Source organism: Myotis davidii, unplaced genomic scaffold (assembly GCF_000327345.1).
Source record: "Myotis davidii unplaced genomic scaffold, ASM32734v1 scaffold1307, whole genome shotgun sequence".
In the NCBI taxonomy this organism is placed as follows: Eukaryota; Metazoa; Chordata; class Mammalia; order Chiroptera; family Vespertilionidae; genus Myotis; species Myotis davidii.
In genome coordinates, this window is record NW_006298623.1 from 310,372 (window position 1) to 324,389 (window position 14,018).

At 37.9% G+C, this 14,018-nt stretch overlaps 1 protein-coding gene across 1 annotated transcript in view; it reads right to left on the bottom strand.

The window, feature by feature from the left end:
* Window positions 1–9,980: 9,980 nt before the first annotated feature.
* Window positions 9,981–14,018, bottom strand: part of ZBBX (zinc finger, B-box domain containing) — a 90,956-nt gene continuing 86,918 nt past the window's right edge. The window contains exons 17-18 of the mRNA XM_015570757.1: window positions 12,002–12,140; window positions 9,981–10,201 (exon numbers count right to left, since the gene is read on the bottom strand). Coding sequence (XP_015426243.1) covers window positions 10,075–10,201; window positions 12,002–12,140 — 266 coding nt within the window. The 3' untranslated portion in view covers window positions 9,981–10,074. The remainder of the gene's footprint in view (window positions 10,202–12,001; window positions 12,141–14,018) is intronic.

A 14,018-nucleotide genomic window follows, 5' to 3' on the forward strand; every position in this document is an offset into this window, starting at 1 on the left:
AGATAAAAAGGAAATCATGAGTGTGGTGTCCTCAAGGACATATGAAGAACAACTTGAAGGACATCAACCACATCCAGTGATGCTGAGAGGCTAATCTGAGATCTGGGAAATATGGAGATCACTATTGACAAGAGCATTATGGCCAAATGATGAGAACAAGAGCATAATTTCATGGGTCAAAAAAGATACAGGAGGTGAGGAAATGGAAGTGGTATATAGACATGTTTTATTAGAAATTTTACTATGCAGGAAGCAAACATGATTGTGAATAGAATGGCTAAAGAAGAAGGTTCAAAAAAAATCTGTTTTCAATTGAAGGTGTAACAGTATGCTGCTCCCTCTCTAAAAGGAACCCTTTGGATTGAGCAACGGGTAAAAATCATATCTCCTTCATAAACAGATCTCCCACTAAATTGGTGGTGGGTATTCTAAAGGGTATTCATTCCAAGAAATTAGATGCTTGACCTGCATTTAAATTTTGTACACTTAGGATTCCATAAAGAAAATGCAAAAACACCTTCCTTTTCCTGAGGTAGCAATTATGTTGCCTGGTGTTGTAGAATCAAGTAAAATAATTTCTCTAAATTTATTTTTTAAATGGAAGCATTTTATTTCTATATTTTAGAACATAAATACCAAATAATGAAAAGTTGGCCATTTATGATAAGTAAAGTCTATGATTCTTGTTCATAGAGAAAAAATTGTTTGAGCTATCAGAGATGTCCCAGAAATCAGATACCTTAATTCATAAAAGGTAGAAAATATTGCTTTAGAAATATTGAAAATTAAATCTTGACTAGCTTCATGTCAAAATTGTCTTTTCATAACAGTGCAATGAACTGTTTCATTTAATACCAACTAAATGTGTTTTTAATGATGTTATAATAAACCTAAGATCTTGAGAGTGATGCTGTCAAAGTATAATTGTTTCAAACTTGGAAAATCAGTCATTTATCCCCAGTGCAATGTTTATTTGCAAATAAATGGCTTGTTTTCACCTTGGCATTTTCTGATAGCAGGAGGAGACATATCCTTGGAAAAAGTTCTATTATCTTTATTCCTTGTTTTAATCACAAGCATCTGGATGAGGCTTAGTTCTCCCTCGATAAAGAAGAAAATGGAGCCATTTCAAGAACCAATAAAGGGGAAACTGTGTGCGACAAGCGTGAGTCCCCCTCAGAATCATCTGGTTCTGGATACCAGGGGAGCCAAGGGAAGCACCGGCCACATTTGTAACATTGCCTTGAAAATCTTCCGGGACCTCTAGAGAATCATCTTTCCCGAGGGGAATTTGGTGTGAAATTTTGCCTCACTGTCATCAAGTAGATCAGTCCTGGAAATAAAAAAGCGTGTATGATGAGGACATTAGAGAACAAAATGAGAATGGAGCTCCTGGTTACTCATTTCCAGCAATGGCTCTTTGAAAATAGAGTAAAATTTATACTCGAGTCACATGTGAGAAGATGGCCTTGGGGACGGCTCGTAGGAGCACCTGCACTTCAGGTTGAGGTTGTTTGAGACTGACGGCACCACCTGCATTGTTCCCATACAGTCAGGGTGGTCCTGACGTGCCACTAACCCTTAATACGCTTTCTATATTCTAGGAAATAGAATTTCCTTTACTGTCTACATCCTCACCTCCCCCCCAACATTTACCACTCGATCTTACAAACCTTACCCCCACATTGAGTTCCTTACCTCATCGTCTTTCAGAGAAGTTGATGGTAAACCAAAACCATTTCACTTTTTAAAAATTGACTTAAATCATTGTCATGGGCTTGCTGAGATTCAGGGGCCACATTTTATAACACGTTGTTCTTCCCTCGCTCCACACCATGGCCTGGCAATGTCGTTTGAATCTGATTCATCTCTGGGCCCTCCTTAGGCCACCATGGCTCCAGTTTATATTTTCAAGCCAGGCAGATGGTGGCCTAAGGAGGACCCAGAGATGAGTCAGACCCAAACAATGAGCCAAGATCTGAAACAGTCCAAGAAGTGCCCATAGGTAGATGAACGGATAAAATGCTGTAGTAGAATACTACATGGCTGTTAAAAAGGATGAACTCTTACCTTTTGCGACAGTACAGATGGACTGGAGATTATAATGCTAAGGAAATTAAGCCAGTCAGAGAAAGACAATACCATATAATCTAATTTACATGCAGAATCTAATGAACAAATAAACTCACAATGAAACCCAGTCACGGATACATGGTAGAGACAAACAGATATCAGAGGAGAAGTGGTGTTGGGGTGTGGGGACAGGATGAAAGAAGGTGAAGAGAATAGTCAAAAATCATACATGCATACCCCATGGACACAGATAACAATGTGGTCATGACAAGGGGGACATCTGTAATAATGTCAAAAATAAAAATAAATTTAAAAAGAAAATATAAACTGGACCAACTCAACTTTTCTCTTGATATAGAATTGAAAAGCCAATTCAAGCGACTGAAATGTTTAGTGGAGAGGGATGCTATGAGGCAGAGTGAGAGGCCTGATTAAACCATAATAAATTAAATCATTGGCCATAGGCAGAGTATATGAGTGAATATAAGAAGCTATTAGTCAGGAAAGATAGAGCTAACATGCTCCCTAAAAGCAGGGACCCATGGGTGTCCATACCATCCTGAGAGAGAAATGTCTCAGGTCTAGGAATTCAAAATTCCTGTGAGGTCAACTCTTCCATAGTTCTTGTTCTTGTATTTCCATACAATTACACTTCTTACTAAAATAAACTCATTGTATTTCATATGTTGTGTGGGTTTCTATACTTGAAGAAAAAAATATCTAACTAAAGTGAGTTACCAATACAGATGGCTGAGTCAAGTTGGATGATTGTTGCTTAGCTTTCAATGAATTGAGAAAGAGAAACTATCTTCTTCCCATGGTTCTCTGGAGTTTGGCCTTACAACAAAGAGATGCATATTTAGTCACATAGCTTGACAACATAGAGCAATTCTGTGACATAAATCCCAGAACACTGGACTGAGATGGGGCCAAGAAATCTAGGACTTGAGGCTACAAATCTTTAACTTTTGTGGTAGATTGTTTTCTTTAATCTTAAAAAAAACCCTTTATATAAAACATATCCAAGCATAGATGCTTTTGTTTAGCAACTCAGTCCCCTTTTATACTCCTCCCCTTAATCACGAAACCTTAAAAGTCCCCAGAACTCAATTTAAAGGTAATTGATCTCTCAGTTTATATGTGGACTATGAAGTATTTGAGCACTACTATCAATCCTATGTAATAAAGAGATAATATGCAAATTGACCGTCACATATATGGGAACATAACCATGAGGCTTTACCTCTGAGATCATTTGTAATCTCTGGCTCTACCAAACTAATATTCAACATTCCTATCAGAAAGTATTTTATATTTGTTCTCTGTGTGATCTTGTAAACATTTTCAACATCATCGGTTTCAAATTCCCTAGTATTTTAACATTCATTTGAGACAAATATTTCATATCGCAGTAATTTTAACAGAGCACATTGAACGCCTTTGCCAAAGCAGATTGGATTTGGACATCAGCCCAAAGACTGAACTTTAAAGAGATGTTGAAAGTGTTTCAAGAAGTTCTAAGGTGAAAACTTGAAGCTGAATAATGATGAAGTCTCTGTTTGTGTAACTTAGCTGTGTCTTTCAGACTGAAAAAGAGACATGGTTTGTATTTAGAATTGAGTGGTTGAAGTATAGTAGTGTTTCTTAAATTTGACTTACTTAAATTTCAAAAGGTTGGCTTCTACCACATATTTCAAACCACATTTACTGCAAAATCTATACACTGTATTCTGAAACCAAGCAGCTGTGGATCAGAAATTATAGCATTAGAGCCTGTGACAGAGGTTTCGGTGCCTTCAGGATCCACTCTGCCCATCTTCCCTGGTCACAGGACTGTGATTTTATTCTGAGCAGCAACGTGCTCATTATATTCCCCAATTCCCTTGGATCTAGACATGGCTAAATTTGGCCAGAAAGGCTATACGCGGAAGAGTTGTGTGATACTTCCAGGAAGACTGGTTTAAAGGAAGCAAGCTGGGAGGCACCTATCACCTATCTTGCTCTCCTCACTTTCCTCACTCTGATGCTTCAAGCATGGATTATGATGGCTAGAGATCTAGGACCATCTTGGATGACAAGGTGACCTCGAAGATGGCAATAACATAGTAAGATGTAGTGGCCATGCCAGCTCTTGAGACGCCTGCTCTCATAACTTCTGTCCACTGCTGTTATTTTGTTGCTGGTGTTTCCAGTAATATAAATTAAGCCAAATTCTAACTGACTCAATAGCCTAACTTACAAGCTATTCTCCCAGAGCTAGGCCATAAGGGGTCAGAGGAGAAAGTAAATGTGATGATTACTTTGAAAAATTAAAGATGCATCTCTTCACCTCCCACTTGCACTTGTAGGTCTTATTTTTTAAGTACAAAAGTTAAGAACTGTGCCATGTTTGAAGAAGCAAAATGATCCTTCTATAAAAATAGGATGATTACCTTAGAAATGTGAAATTATATTAAACTTTACCCTAAACATCTCTTTAATGCTTAACTTCTGTTGAATATATAAGGTTTAGTTAATTTTAAAATAAGGGTGAAGTACATATTTCCCCCTGGGAAATCTTTCTAAGCATTTGTATCTAGAAAATTGTGTATTTGTTTTCTGTATAACTAAGTATATTTATGGCTTCCTTCTTTCAGAAATAAGAGCAAATAGAGAGACCTTTCAGAACTATGTTTCTGTATAGTTACTGTATATTATCTGTATTTGAAAAAAACCACACAAGATAACTCCATCAATCAATTATTTTCACTGTAAATGTAACTGTCACTTCACAGAGAACATTAAGAATATCCACTCCTTTTCCTTAACTATGAAAGACATTTGCATTAAAAAAGGAACATCTTTATTTCCTTAGAGTTCATCTATGCATGCTGGTTATTTCCCAGCTAAAGTCATAATCTTGTTTGCAACATCATAATCATTTACCCAGCAAACAATCAGGATGTCACTAACAAAGAATTATGACCTTAGGTGGGGGATAAAATACAGGCAGAGATGAACTCTGAGGAAATAAAGATTGCTTTTATGAAAATGTGGCTAGCAATAAATAACCAGAGACGAAAATTATGCTGAAACAGAATATCCCATAAAAACAGATTTGGGGAGGTATAAATAGTATGTTTTTAAAATTTCTCCTCTCTGAAAAATACCATGCACAGAGTGTTTATAAAGCACCAGTAGAATTTTAACACTTAAAATCTCTGAATTTTTAAAACAGAAGAAATCTATAAACATAGTGAACAATGTTTCAGAAATATTTTTAATGAGATGAATTTAGATATTTAGCTTTAAACATAAGTGCCAGCTTTATACATCATTCAATCTAATCACCCTGCTCATTGAAAGCATTGTTTTTGATATTAAGTGATTTTTGTGAATCATTTATGTCAACTTGATTCTGAATTCACTAACTGACCCATCCATTAATTTTCCTCTTGATTCAACAACTCTACCCTAAATTCATAAAAAGTGATGATAAACATGGCAGAGCAAGTTCCAGTGCCTAAAGTGTTTCACATCATTACTGCCTTTGATTCTCACCACATTCTTCTGAGCTAAGTAATGTCAGGATCTTTTTCTCCAATGCATGAGGAAGAAACACTTTCAAATAAGTGATCTGCCAGTTAGTAAACAGTGTTAGCTGATCACCTGTTTCTTCCTCTACATACATCATGCTGCCTTCCCCTGGGAAAAGTTAGGGACTGAGATGACTTATCAGTTAGATCCTGATCATTCATACATTCATTTATCATTGATCACCATCCAGTCTAAATTAGGATTATGCTAAGAGGCTAAGTGTATAATAGTGAACAAACGAGACATAACAATGAAATGTGTAGTCTAATTGGGAGACATACATTCAATAAATAGACAAATTAATAATTATAGGTACCATGAAGGGAAAATTAGGATGCCATTAAAAAATAACAGAAAAGTACAAAAGAATTTAGATAGAAAGTAGAGGAAGTCTCTATATTTTGGAAGTTTAGAGAAATATATAGCATGTGGCCAAAAACAGGATGAGATAAACATAGCTCAAGATCTTTCCAACAATTGAATGATAGGGACAAAGAGAAGTGTGTTTGTTTCCTTGTTGTTATTGTTTTTTTATGAATCAAGGTGCTAGTCAAAGTATCAGAATCATTTTGTAATATTCATTTGTTCAAAAACACTTTTCTGTCTGCCACACAGATAAGGCACAACATTAAGTGGTAGTGTACCCTTGGCCTGTGTTAGGTGCCACACCAGATGTGAAGGACTACATGTGAAGGACTTCAACAAATATCGAAGAGATTAAAATTATATATATATATTGACTAGCACCTTGATTCATAAAAAATATAGATATTCCTAATATGCAAATAGACCAAACTGCAGGACAACCAAACTGAACAACTGGTCGCTATGATGCACGATGACCACCAGGAGGTGTGCACGGAACATGGGATGCATCGGCCACAGCAGAATGGTGGAGCAGGTGAGTGGGGGCACCAGATGTGAAGGACTACATGTGAAGGACTTCAACAAATATCGAAGAGATTAAAATTATATATATATATTGACTAGCACCTTGATTCATAAAAAAACAATAAGAATTATTTGCTCCCGAACGCCACGGTCCAGCCCGGTGCTCACACCTGCTGCCGGCACCCACATCTGCTGCCAGCGCCAGCCCCACTTGCACTTGTTGCTGCACTGAAGCCTCTGCCAGCGCCCGGTGCTGTCAGTGGGTGGGAGTGGTGGCTGCCCACCCCAGTAACCCCTGAGGGCCTCTCCACCTCCCCCTGTTTCTGAGGTACTGTCAGTGGATGGTAGTGGTGGCTGCCGTCCCCACTCGCACCTGCTGCTGGCACCAGCCCCAATCGCTCCGCGCCATCAGTGGGTGCGAGCAGGGCTAGCATGTGGGAGTGGTGGCAGTGGGAGCGGGGCTGCCTGCAGACACAGGACCAGGGTCCGTGGCAGGAGGGGCTGGGCAGGGGCATGGAGTATGGGCTGAGACCTGCCCCTGTGCCCACGGCAGCCTCACAACCTACAGTTCCTTTCAAGGTGCATGAATTTGTGCACAGGACCCCTAGTCAAATATAATTTAATGTCAATTTGTTTCCACCATGTGTATGTCCAGAACTGTAAAATTACAAAATTTAATAAGCCTATTATACCACCAGGCAAATCTGAGCATAAACTACTAAATGCTAACATGCATGTAATATCATGTGGTTGTTTATCTAATAGTTGTGACAGGCACACCCTCCTAACTCTAGTAGCAGGAATATGGCTATGATGTACCTGGAATATCTGTAACTCAATTCCACAGTCAGAACTGGATGCATGCTTTATACAGCAATTTTAAACTTGAGCTTCAAAATGAGAGAACACATCGCAGCCGCTTCAGGCACAGGCTCTAATCTTATTTAGTTTTTATTTCCTCATTAGACTAATGGCAAAGGAATTAAGGAACTTTCCTAAATGTGTGGTTATGGGAAGCAAATAAAGACAGAAGGGAGTCTGATCTGCTCTGCAACGAGGACCCTCATGTTTCATTTCAATGCCATATTGCAAAATAAATGACAAAGTCAATGGTCCACTCTTCATCTCAAATTCTGGCCAGAAATGCACTGATGACATCTAATTATCAGCTTAATTTCTTATTTTAAAATTCTTCTGTTGTAAAAGGCAATGTCATCTTATAAAATGTCTTTCTGAGCTTGTTCATGAATGACTCAAGCTATGAGTGAAAACACAGAAAGAATACTGGTGGTCTTCTTCCTTAATGAGAATAGAAAAACATCTTCCACTTTGTCTGAGAAAAACATGAGTGTTATAAATTGCATCCAGAGGAACAGTCTTCTTCATCAGAACTATAAGGATGACGTTGTCTCAGGGCACGGGAGTGTAGGGAGAGTCAAGACACGTTAAACCTGAGCAAGCATGCTAAAAAGAAAAATAATGTATTTGAACAGGCAATCCCCATTTTAGCTACAGATAATTCAGAAAGCTAGCAGCCTTGGGACAAGATGCCAGGAGGTTTTTGAGACAAATGATGAAGATTCAAGGGTGACTCACTGTTGTCTCTACAGGATTATGATAGAGGAAGTGCCCAGAAGACAGTAAAAATACTGGAGAGTCACACTCTTATTTTTAAGATGTTTCTTTTGTGAAATTTTTTATTCTGATAGTATGGTTAACTTTGCTGATTTCTTATTGTTCATTCATGTCAATTACTTTGAACAAAGGGCATTTTTAGATTTAACGACACACCAATGGCTATAGGTTTCTTCATCATTTTCTATCCTTTCAGTAAATGATGTGTGTGAATGTCAGTACAATTTATCGGTGCCGTGGAAAGAGGATCAAAGATGAATTTACACTCAACCACCATCTGTCTTGTGTACGGGTTTACTATCCAGAATCACAGAGAAGACAAAATGATGGCACAACCAACCTGCAGGGATATTTTTCTGATAAATCCATGGACTCCTTAAAGGGAAGCCATTCTAAAAAGTCGGTAAAAGTCTCTCTCCGGGTATTCTTCTGCTCTTGAGAACCTGAATTCTCAGTTCCTATAAAACGTTGAACACCCACCAACCCCAGTAACTGCTATTTTCACTGGCTATCATAGCAGTCTTTCCAAGTAATTAGGGTTCTCCAGAGAAAAAGAATCAATTGTGGAGTCTGGCAAATCCAAAATCTACGTGGCAGCCTGGCAGTCTGGAGACTCAAGAAGAGTTGATGCTGCAACCTGAGTCTGGAGGAAGTCTGAAGGCAAAATTCCCTCTTCCTTGAAGGACCTCAGTCTTTCTTCTCTTAAGGCTTTTAAACTGATGGCATGAGACTGGACAGTCATCTGTTTTATTCAAAAATCTACTGTTTTAATTGGTAATCTCACCTAAAAATACCTTTGCAGAAATAGCTAGAATAATATTTGACCAAATATCTGGGTACCATTGTCTAGCCAAGTTGACACATAAAATTAACTATCACACTGTCCCTGGCCCTCCTAAAATAACATGCTTTGGGGGCCTTTTGCGTGTGTGTGTTTTACTAGAACAGAGAACAAAGTATTATTTCCACCTTATTTGGGGTCCCTTTTTTTGTTTTCTAGCAGCAACTTTTGAAGCTATCATAACTTCTATAAATGCCAAAACACTAACAGAAAAAAACAAAAAATACCTATAATTATCAAAATAAAAAAAGGATTCCAGACACACTTGATGATACTGCCAAGTATTCCTTGGCCCTCAAATGTGTACTCTTACTGATGACATAACTACTTAAAATCTAATTTGACAATTAAATATTATTTTAAATGTAATTATGTTGTAGTCTATGGTAGGTTCTATAAACACTGATTTAACTGTTATCTATAATAATAAAAGCATAATATACTAATTAGCCCAGACATCCTTCTAGATGACCTTCCGGATGAAGCCTGGGCTTTGAGGGAAGCCCGGGTCCTGGGTGCCAGAGGGAAGCTGGTGCCAGCAGCCGGTGGAAGAAAGGCCTACTCTGCATGAATTTCATGCATGGGGTCTCTAGTTTATTATCCTATATATTTTACTGATTTCAGAGAGAAAGGAAGAGGGAGAGATAGAAACATCAATGATGAGAGAGAATCATTGATCAGCTGCCTCCTACATGCCCCTCACTGGGGATCAAGCCCAAAACCCGAGCATGTGCCCTGACCGGGAATCGACCACAACCTCCTGGTTCATAGGTCACGGTCAACCACTGAGTCACACCTGCAGGTAACTATTACTTTTCTAAACTCATAGGATCTGCAATATAGATTATTGTTTGATACACAATATATTAGTTGGAAGACAAAGTTCTTAAACTTTTAATTTTACTAACTTTTATGAGTCTGAAAATCTTGAAATACCAGAAACATTAATGAAAATCTCCAGCACTAGAGAAGTAATTTCTTGGTTACTTTTATTAGTTGTTAACTTTTTTTCCAATTACTTTGGGTACAAAAAGTAAAAAGTGAAGAACAAATGGCCCTTAGGTGCTCTTCGGCCATGGTAGTGTGATGACATGTTGCTTGTCAAGAAAGTCCTTCTCCTCCTCGTCCTTTCTGTTTTCAGAAAGTGTCAGGAAAGACTGAATCTCAGTATCTTTTACAGAAAAGCTGGAAATACATTAAAAGATCAATACACAATATACAGAACTAGGTTTGAACTCTTCATTTATCTTCTGATCAATACTACATACGTAGAAGTCACTGGAGGCAGGCAGATAGGAGGGGGCCGCCTCAGACAGGGGCCATAATTTTCAACATGCCCAATATACCAAGCCTCCTTTTAATGAGAAATTCTCATCACTTTCCCTCTCCCAACAAATAAAGTCACAGTGGTACCAAGGAGAGAAGGTTTTACAGTCTCTGACTGTGTCTTTCACCGATGATTCAGAAGGCACTTTGGAAACTTGCTGAGCCTCGGGGTCAACATTAAGGACATTCATCATTACATTGGCTGTTTAATAGAATCCCAATGCATGTAGACTGCCAGATAAATCAACTCTTTTGTGTACAGTAAATTAGGACTATGTGGATAGCCAGTCAAGATATGCCAAAACCAGAATGAATGACAATAATTATTGAGTTATTTTATTTTTTTGTGTTTTATTGTGGAGAGGCAGCTCTGTTGGAGGCTCCAGCATGTAAGATTCCAGAGTGGGAGAAGAGGTAGAGTGGGGAACAGTTGGGGGCCTGAACCACTCAGATGTTTTGGTTTAAATAATCTCAATTGTCAGTCCATGTATGGCACTAAATATAAAGTACTTGCCTAACCTTCCATGATGGATATAACTGTTCTTTGGATTTTTTTTTTTTATGTCCAACACTGGCTAAATAGCAGAGCCTACACTCTCGTCTGTGAACCAGTGCAGATCTAACTGTGAATAAAAATGTTCACTGGTAATGGCATTTTCATGACATTCTTAGTTTTAAAGCACAGTGTTTTATTCTGTTAATGTGTTCCCCTTACGTTTTTGTACTAATTGTTCTTTATTTTATGAAACGGTAGTGACAGTAAGTGGTAGGTTTCTTTTATCTTTAATTACTTTGGTAGGGGTTGGGGGAATGGGAACTTTAGATTTATCCCTTTTAAAAATAAACTTTTAGTATTAGAAATGCAAAAAGCCAAGGACCACAGCTAAATTATCTCCTTCTTTAAAAAACAAACAAACAAACAAAAACTCGTGCTTTCCTTTTACTGCAATATCAGACTTCAAACCAATCAAAGAAATTTATAATACAAGGGGCTTTTATTTACATTTATCGCAAACCTATGAGAAACCCTCCTCTTTTTAACAAGGAGTTCCAGTATGTCAATAGTAGAGTGACATGGTAAACTACATTTCTTAAGCATTTATTAGTATATTAGTATATTCCCTATAAACTGGTCACCATTCCTAAAAGCTCTTACCTTATGTGAGGAACGAGTAAAATGGTAACAAACTGAATTATGCTATCATCAACAACATGGAGTTGATTTCAAGAAAGAAACCTCTCAATATTGTATTTTGAAAACTTTATTCACATTGAGTAAGATTCTACTAATGCAAAGTATTAAAATTTATTTAAAATTAAAAGTATTAGGTTAATTAATGAAGGTAAGGCAACTGCTTTTCAATTTAAAAAGAAATGCCAGGTGGTTATTGAATTCCAGTTTTTACATTTTTCTGACATGTTTTACAGCAGAGAATTATATACTTATGCAATATAAGTAATTGTTATACTTTATAATAAAGCAATGCCTTCATAAGCCTTTTACTAAATCCCTACAATAGATCAGCAAAGGACACAAAAATTTTACACGAATAGCCATATCAAGTACACACATGGGGACAATCTTTCTTCATATGGCGAAGAGAATTAGTTGGGGCTTGTCCAAATTGTTACTATGCATTATGTTTACATATAACCTACCTCAGTTCCTTAATTCCACAAGGGTCCCTGGAATGTGAGGTCTGAAAGAAATCTAGGGTAGCCTGACTTAAGTTCAGCGAATCATTGTTGAAGGCTGGTGACTCTTCTGAGATTAGGCTGTAACTTTTTTCCGAAGGATCTGAAATATTTTATTTCATGAATTGTCAACACATAAATTCAAGAAACAAATGCACAGCATATGGCTCTGACATTGTATCCAGAGTAAACTATAAGTAGTATAAAGAGGATCATAGATGTTGTATCATCTCTAAAGTTTCTACTGTTTGTAGGATGGTCACAGAATGAGGTAAATTTGTTTTGCGATTCCAGATTAGGGCATGGGTATCAAGTCACTTTAACCATATTGGTTTTTTGTTTAGCAAATCCGCCAATCTTACTTTTTAGCTTAATTGGGATATATTTGACATGAAACATTTTTTTTAAGTTTAAGGTGTACAATGTGTTGATTTGAAACATATATTGTGAAATGATAACCACCATAGTGTCAGCTAAAACCTCAATCACATCACATAAATGCCATTTCTTTTTTGTGGTGAGAATATTTAATAACTACTCTCTTAGCAACTTTCAAATATGTTATACAGTAATATTAATTACAATCCCCACCTGTATGTCAGATACTTAGAACTCCTCATCTTGTACTTTTTTTATCAACATCTCCCAGTTTTTCCCACCCTGAAGCCCCTGGTAACCACCATTCTAGTTTCTATGAGTTTGGCTGATTTAGATCCCCCATGTAAGTGATATTATATAGCATTTGTCTTCTCTGTCTGACTTATTTCAAACAGCCATATTAATTTTACAATATACATTATACCTAAAAGTATCCAATGCCCTGAGAATTCATAAAATTACAAAGAAAACCAAGTGATCCTCTTAAAGCTAGAATATTGTCAACTCCTCAACTTATCTGAATGTTAAACACTTTATTATCCCTTTTTGTCTTCTAAGGAATAAAAGCTTTACCTCCATACAGTGGGAGGCAAATGTTAGTCTTGGCAAAGTTGCTCTTTTGTGTTTGTTTTTGCTTCTAGAGGGGTAAGGGGTGATCAGGCAGGCACCCAGAGGTAGTTAGGGGTGATCTGGCAGGCAGGCAGAGGCAGTTAGGGGCAATCAGGTAGGCAGGCAGGTGAGCCATTAGAAGCCAGCGGTCTTGGATTGTGAGAGGGATGTCTGAGAAGGGTCTCGGATTGGAGAGGGTGCAGACCAGGCTGAGGGACCCCCCCACCCATGCATGAATTTTATGCACCGGGACTCTAGTCTTTATATAAACTACCAAGAAGTCAAGTATAAAAAGAAATGATTACTATATCATAAAGGCCAAAATGCCTTCTCTCTGTCATTGATACAATTCTAAGAGTCATCTAACTTGTACATAAGGTTATGCTGACTTTTAAAATTGTTAAATTCCTGGGTGCTCCTCTTCCCTTCATTCTGATGACAGTGCCAATAAACACCCTCCTGATCAGAATGACCAGACACCAAACTGAAAGGAGTTTTAGGGATAACATATGGCAGTTTAGGGAGATTTAGAAATAAAGAGGATCTATGGGAGAGGAAGGCATAGGTGAGGGCTGGGAGCTGCCAAAGGCATACATTCACAGAGAGAGAGAAAAGGTGCCAGGGATAAGGGGAGAGGAAGACATCCATTCACAGAAGATAAGGAAAAGCCATGGGGTATGGGGAGAAAAAAGAAACAAACTTTCACAGAGGATAGAGAAATGCCAACAAGTGGGAAAAAGAGGAAAACAGATTTTCACAGGAGACAGAGAATTCTACCACTGGAGGGGGAGAGAAAGGGAGGTGGGTACCATGTGGGGTTTGGGCTCTGAAGCTGATATTCTGCAAAAGAGTGACCAATGAGAAGGGAATATCAAGAGACAAAGAACTGCAGACTTTATAAACCTTAGAAAAAAGGAGCTTCGTGGGTCACCCCCTTGGAACCTCCTCCCTAGTGGGAGTCTGTACTTGCTTCCAATAAAATTCCACCCTTTCA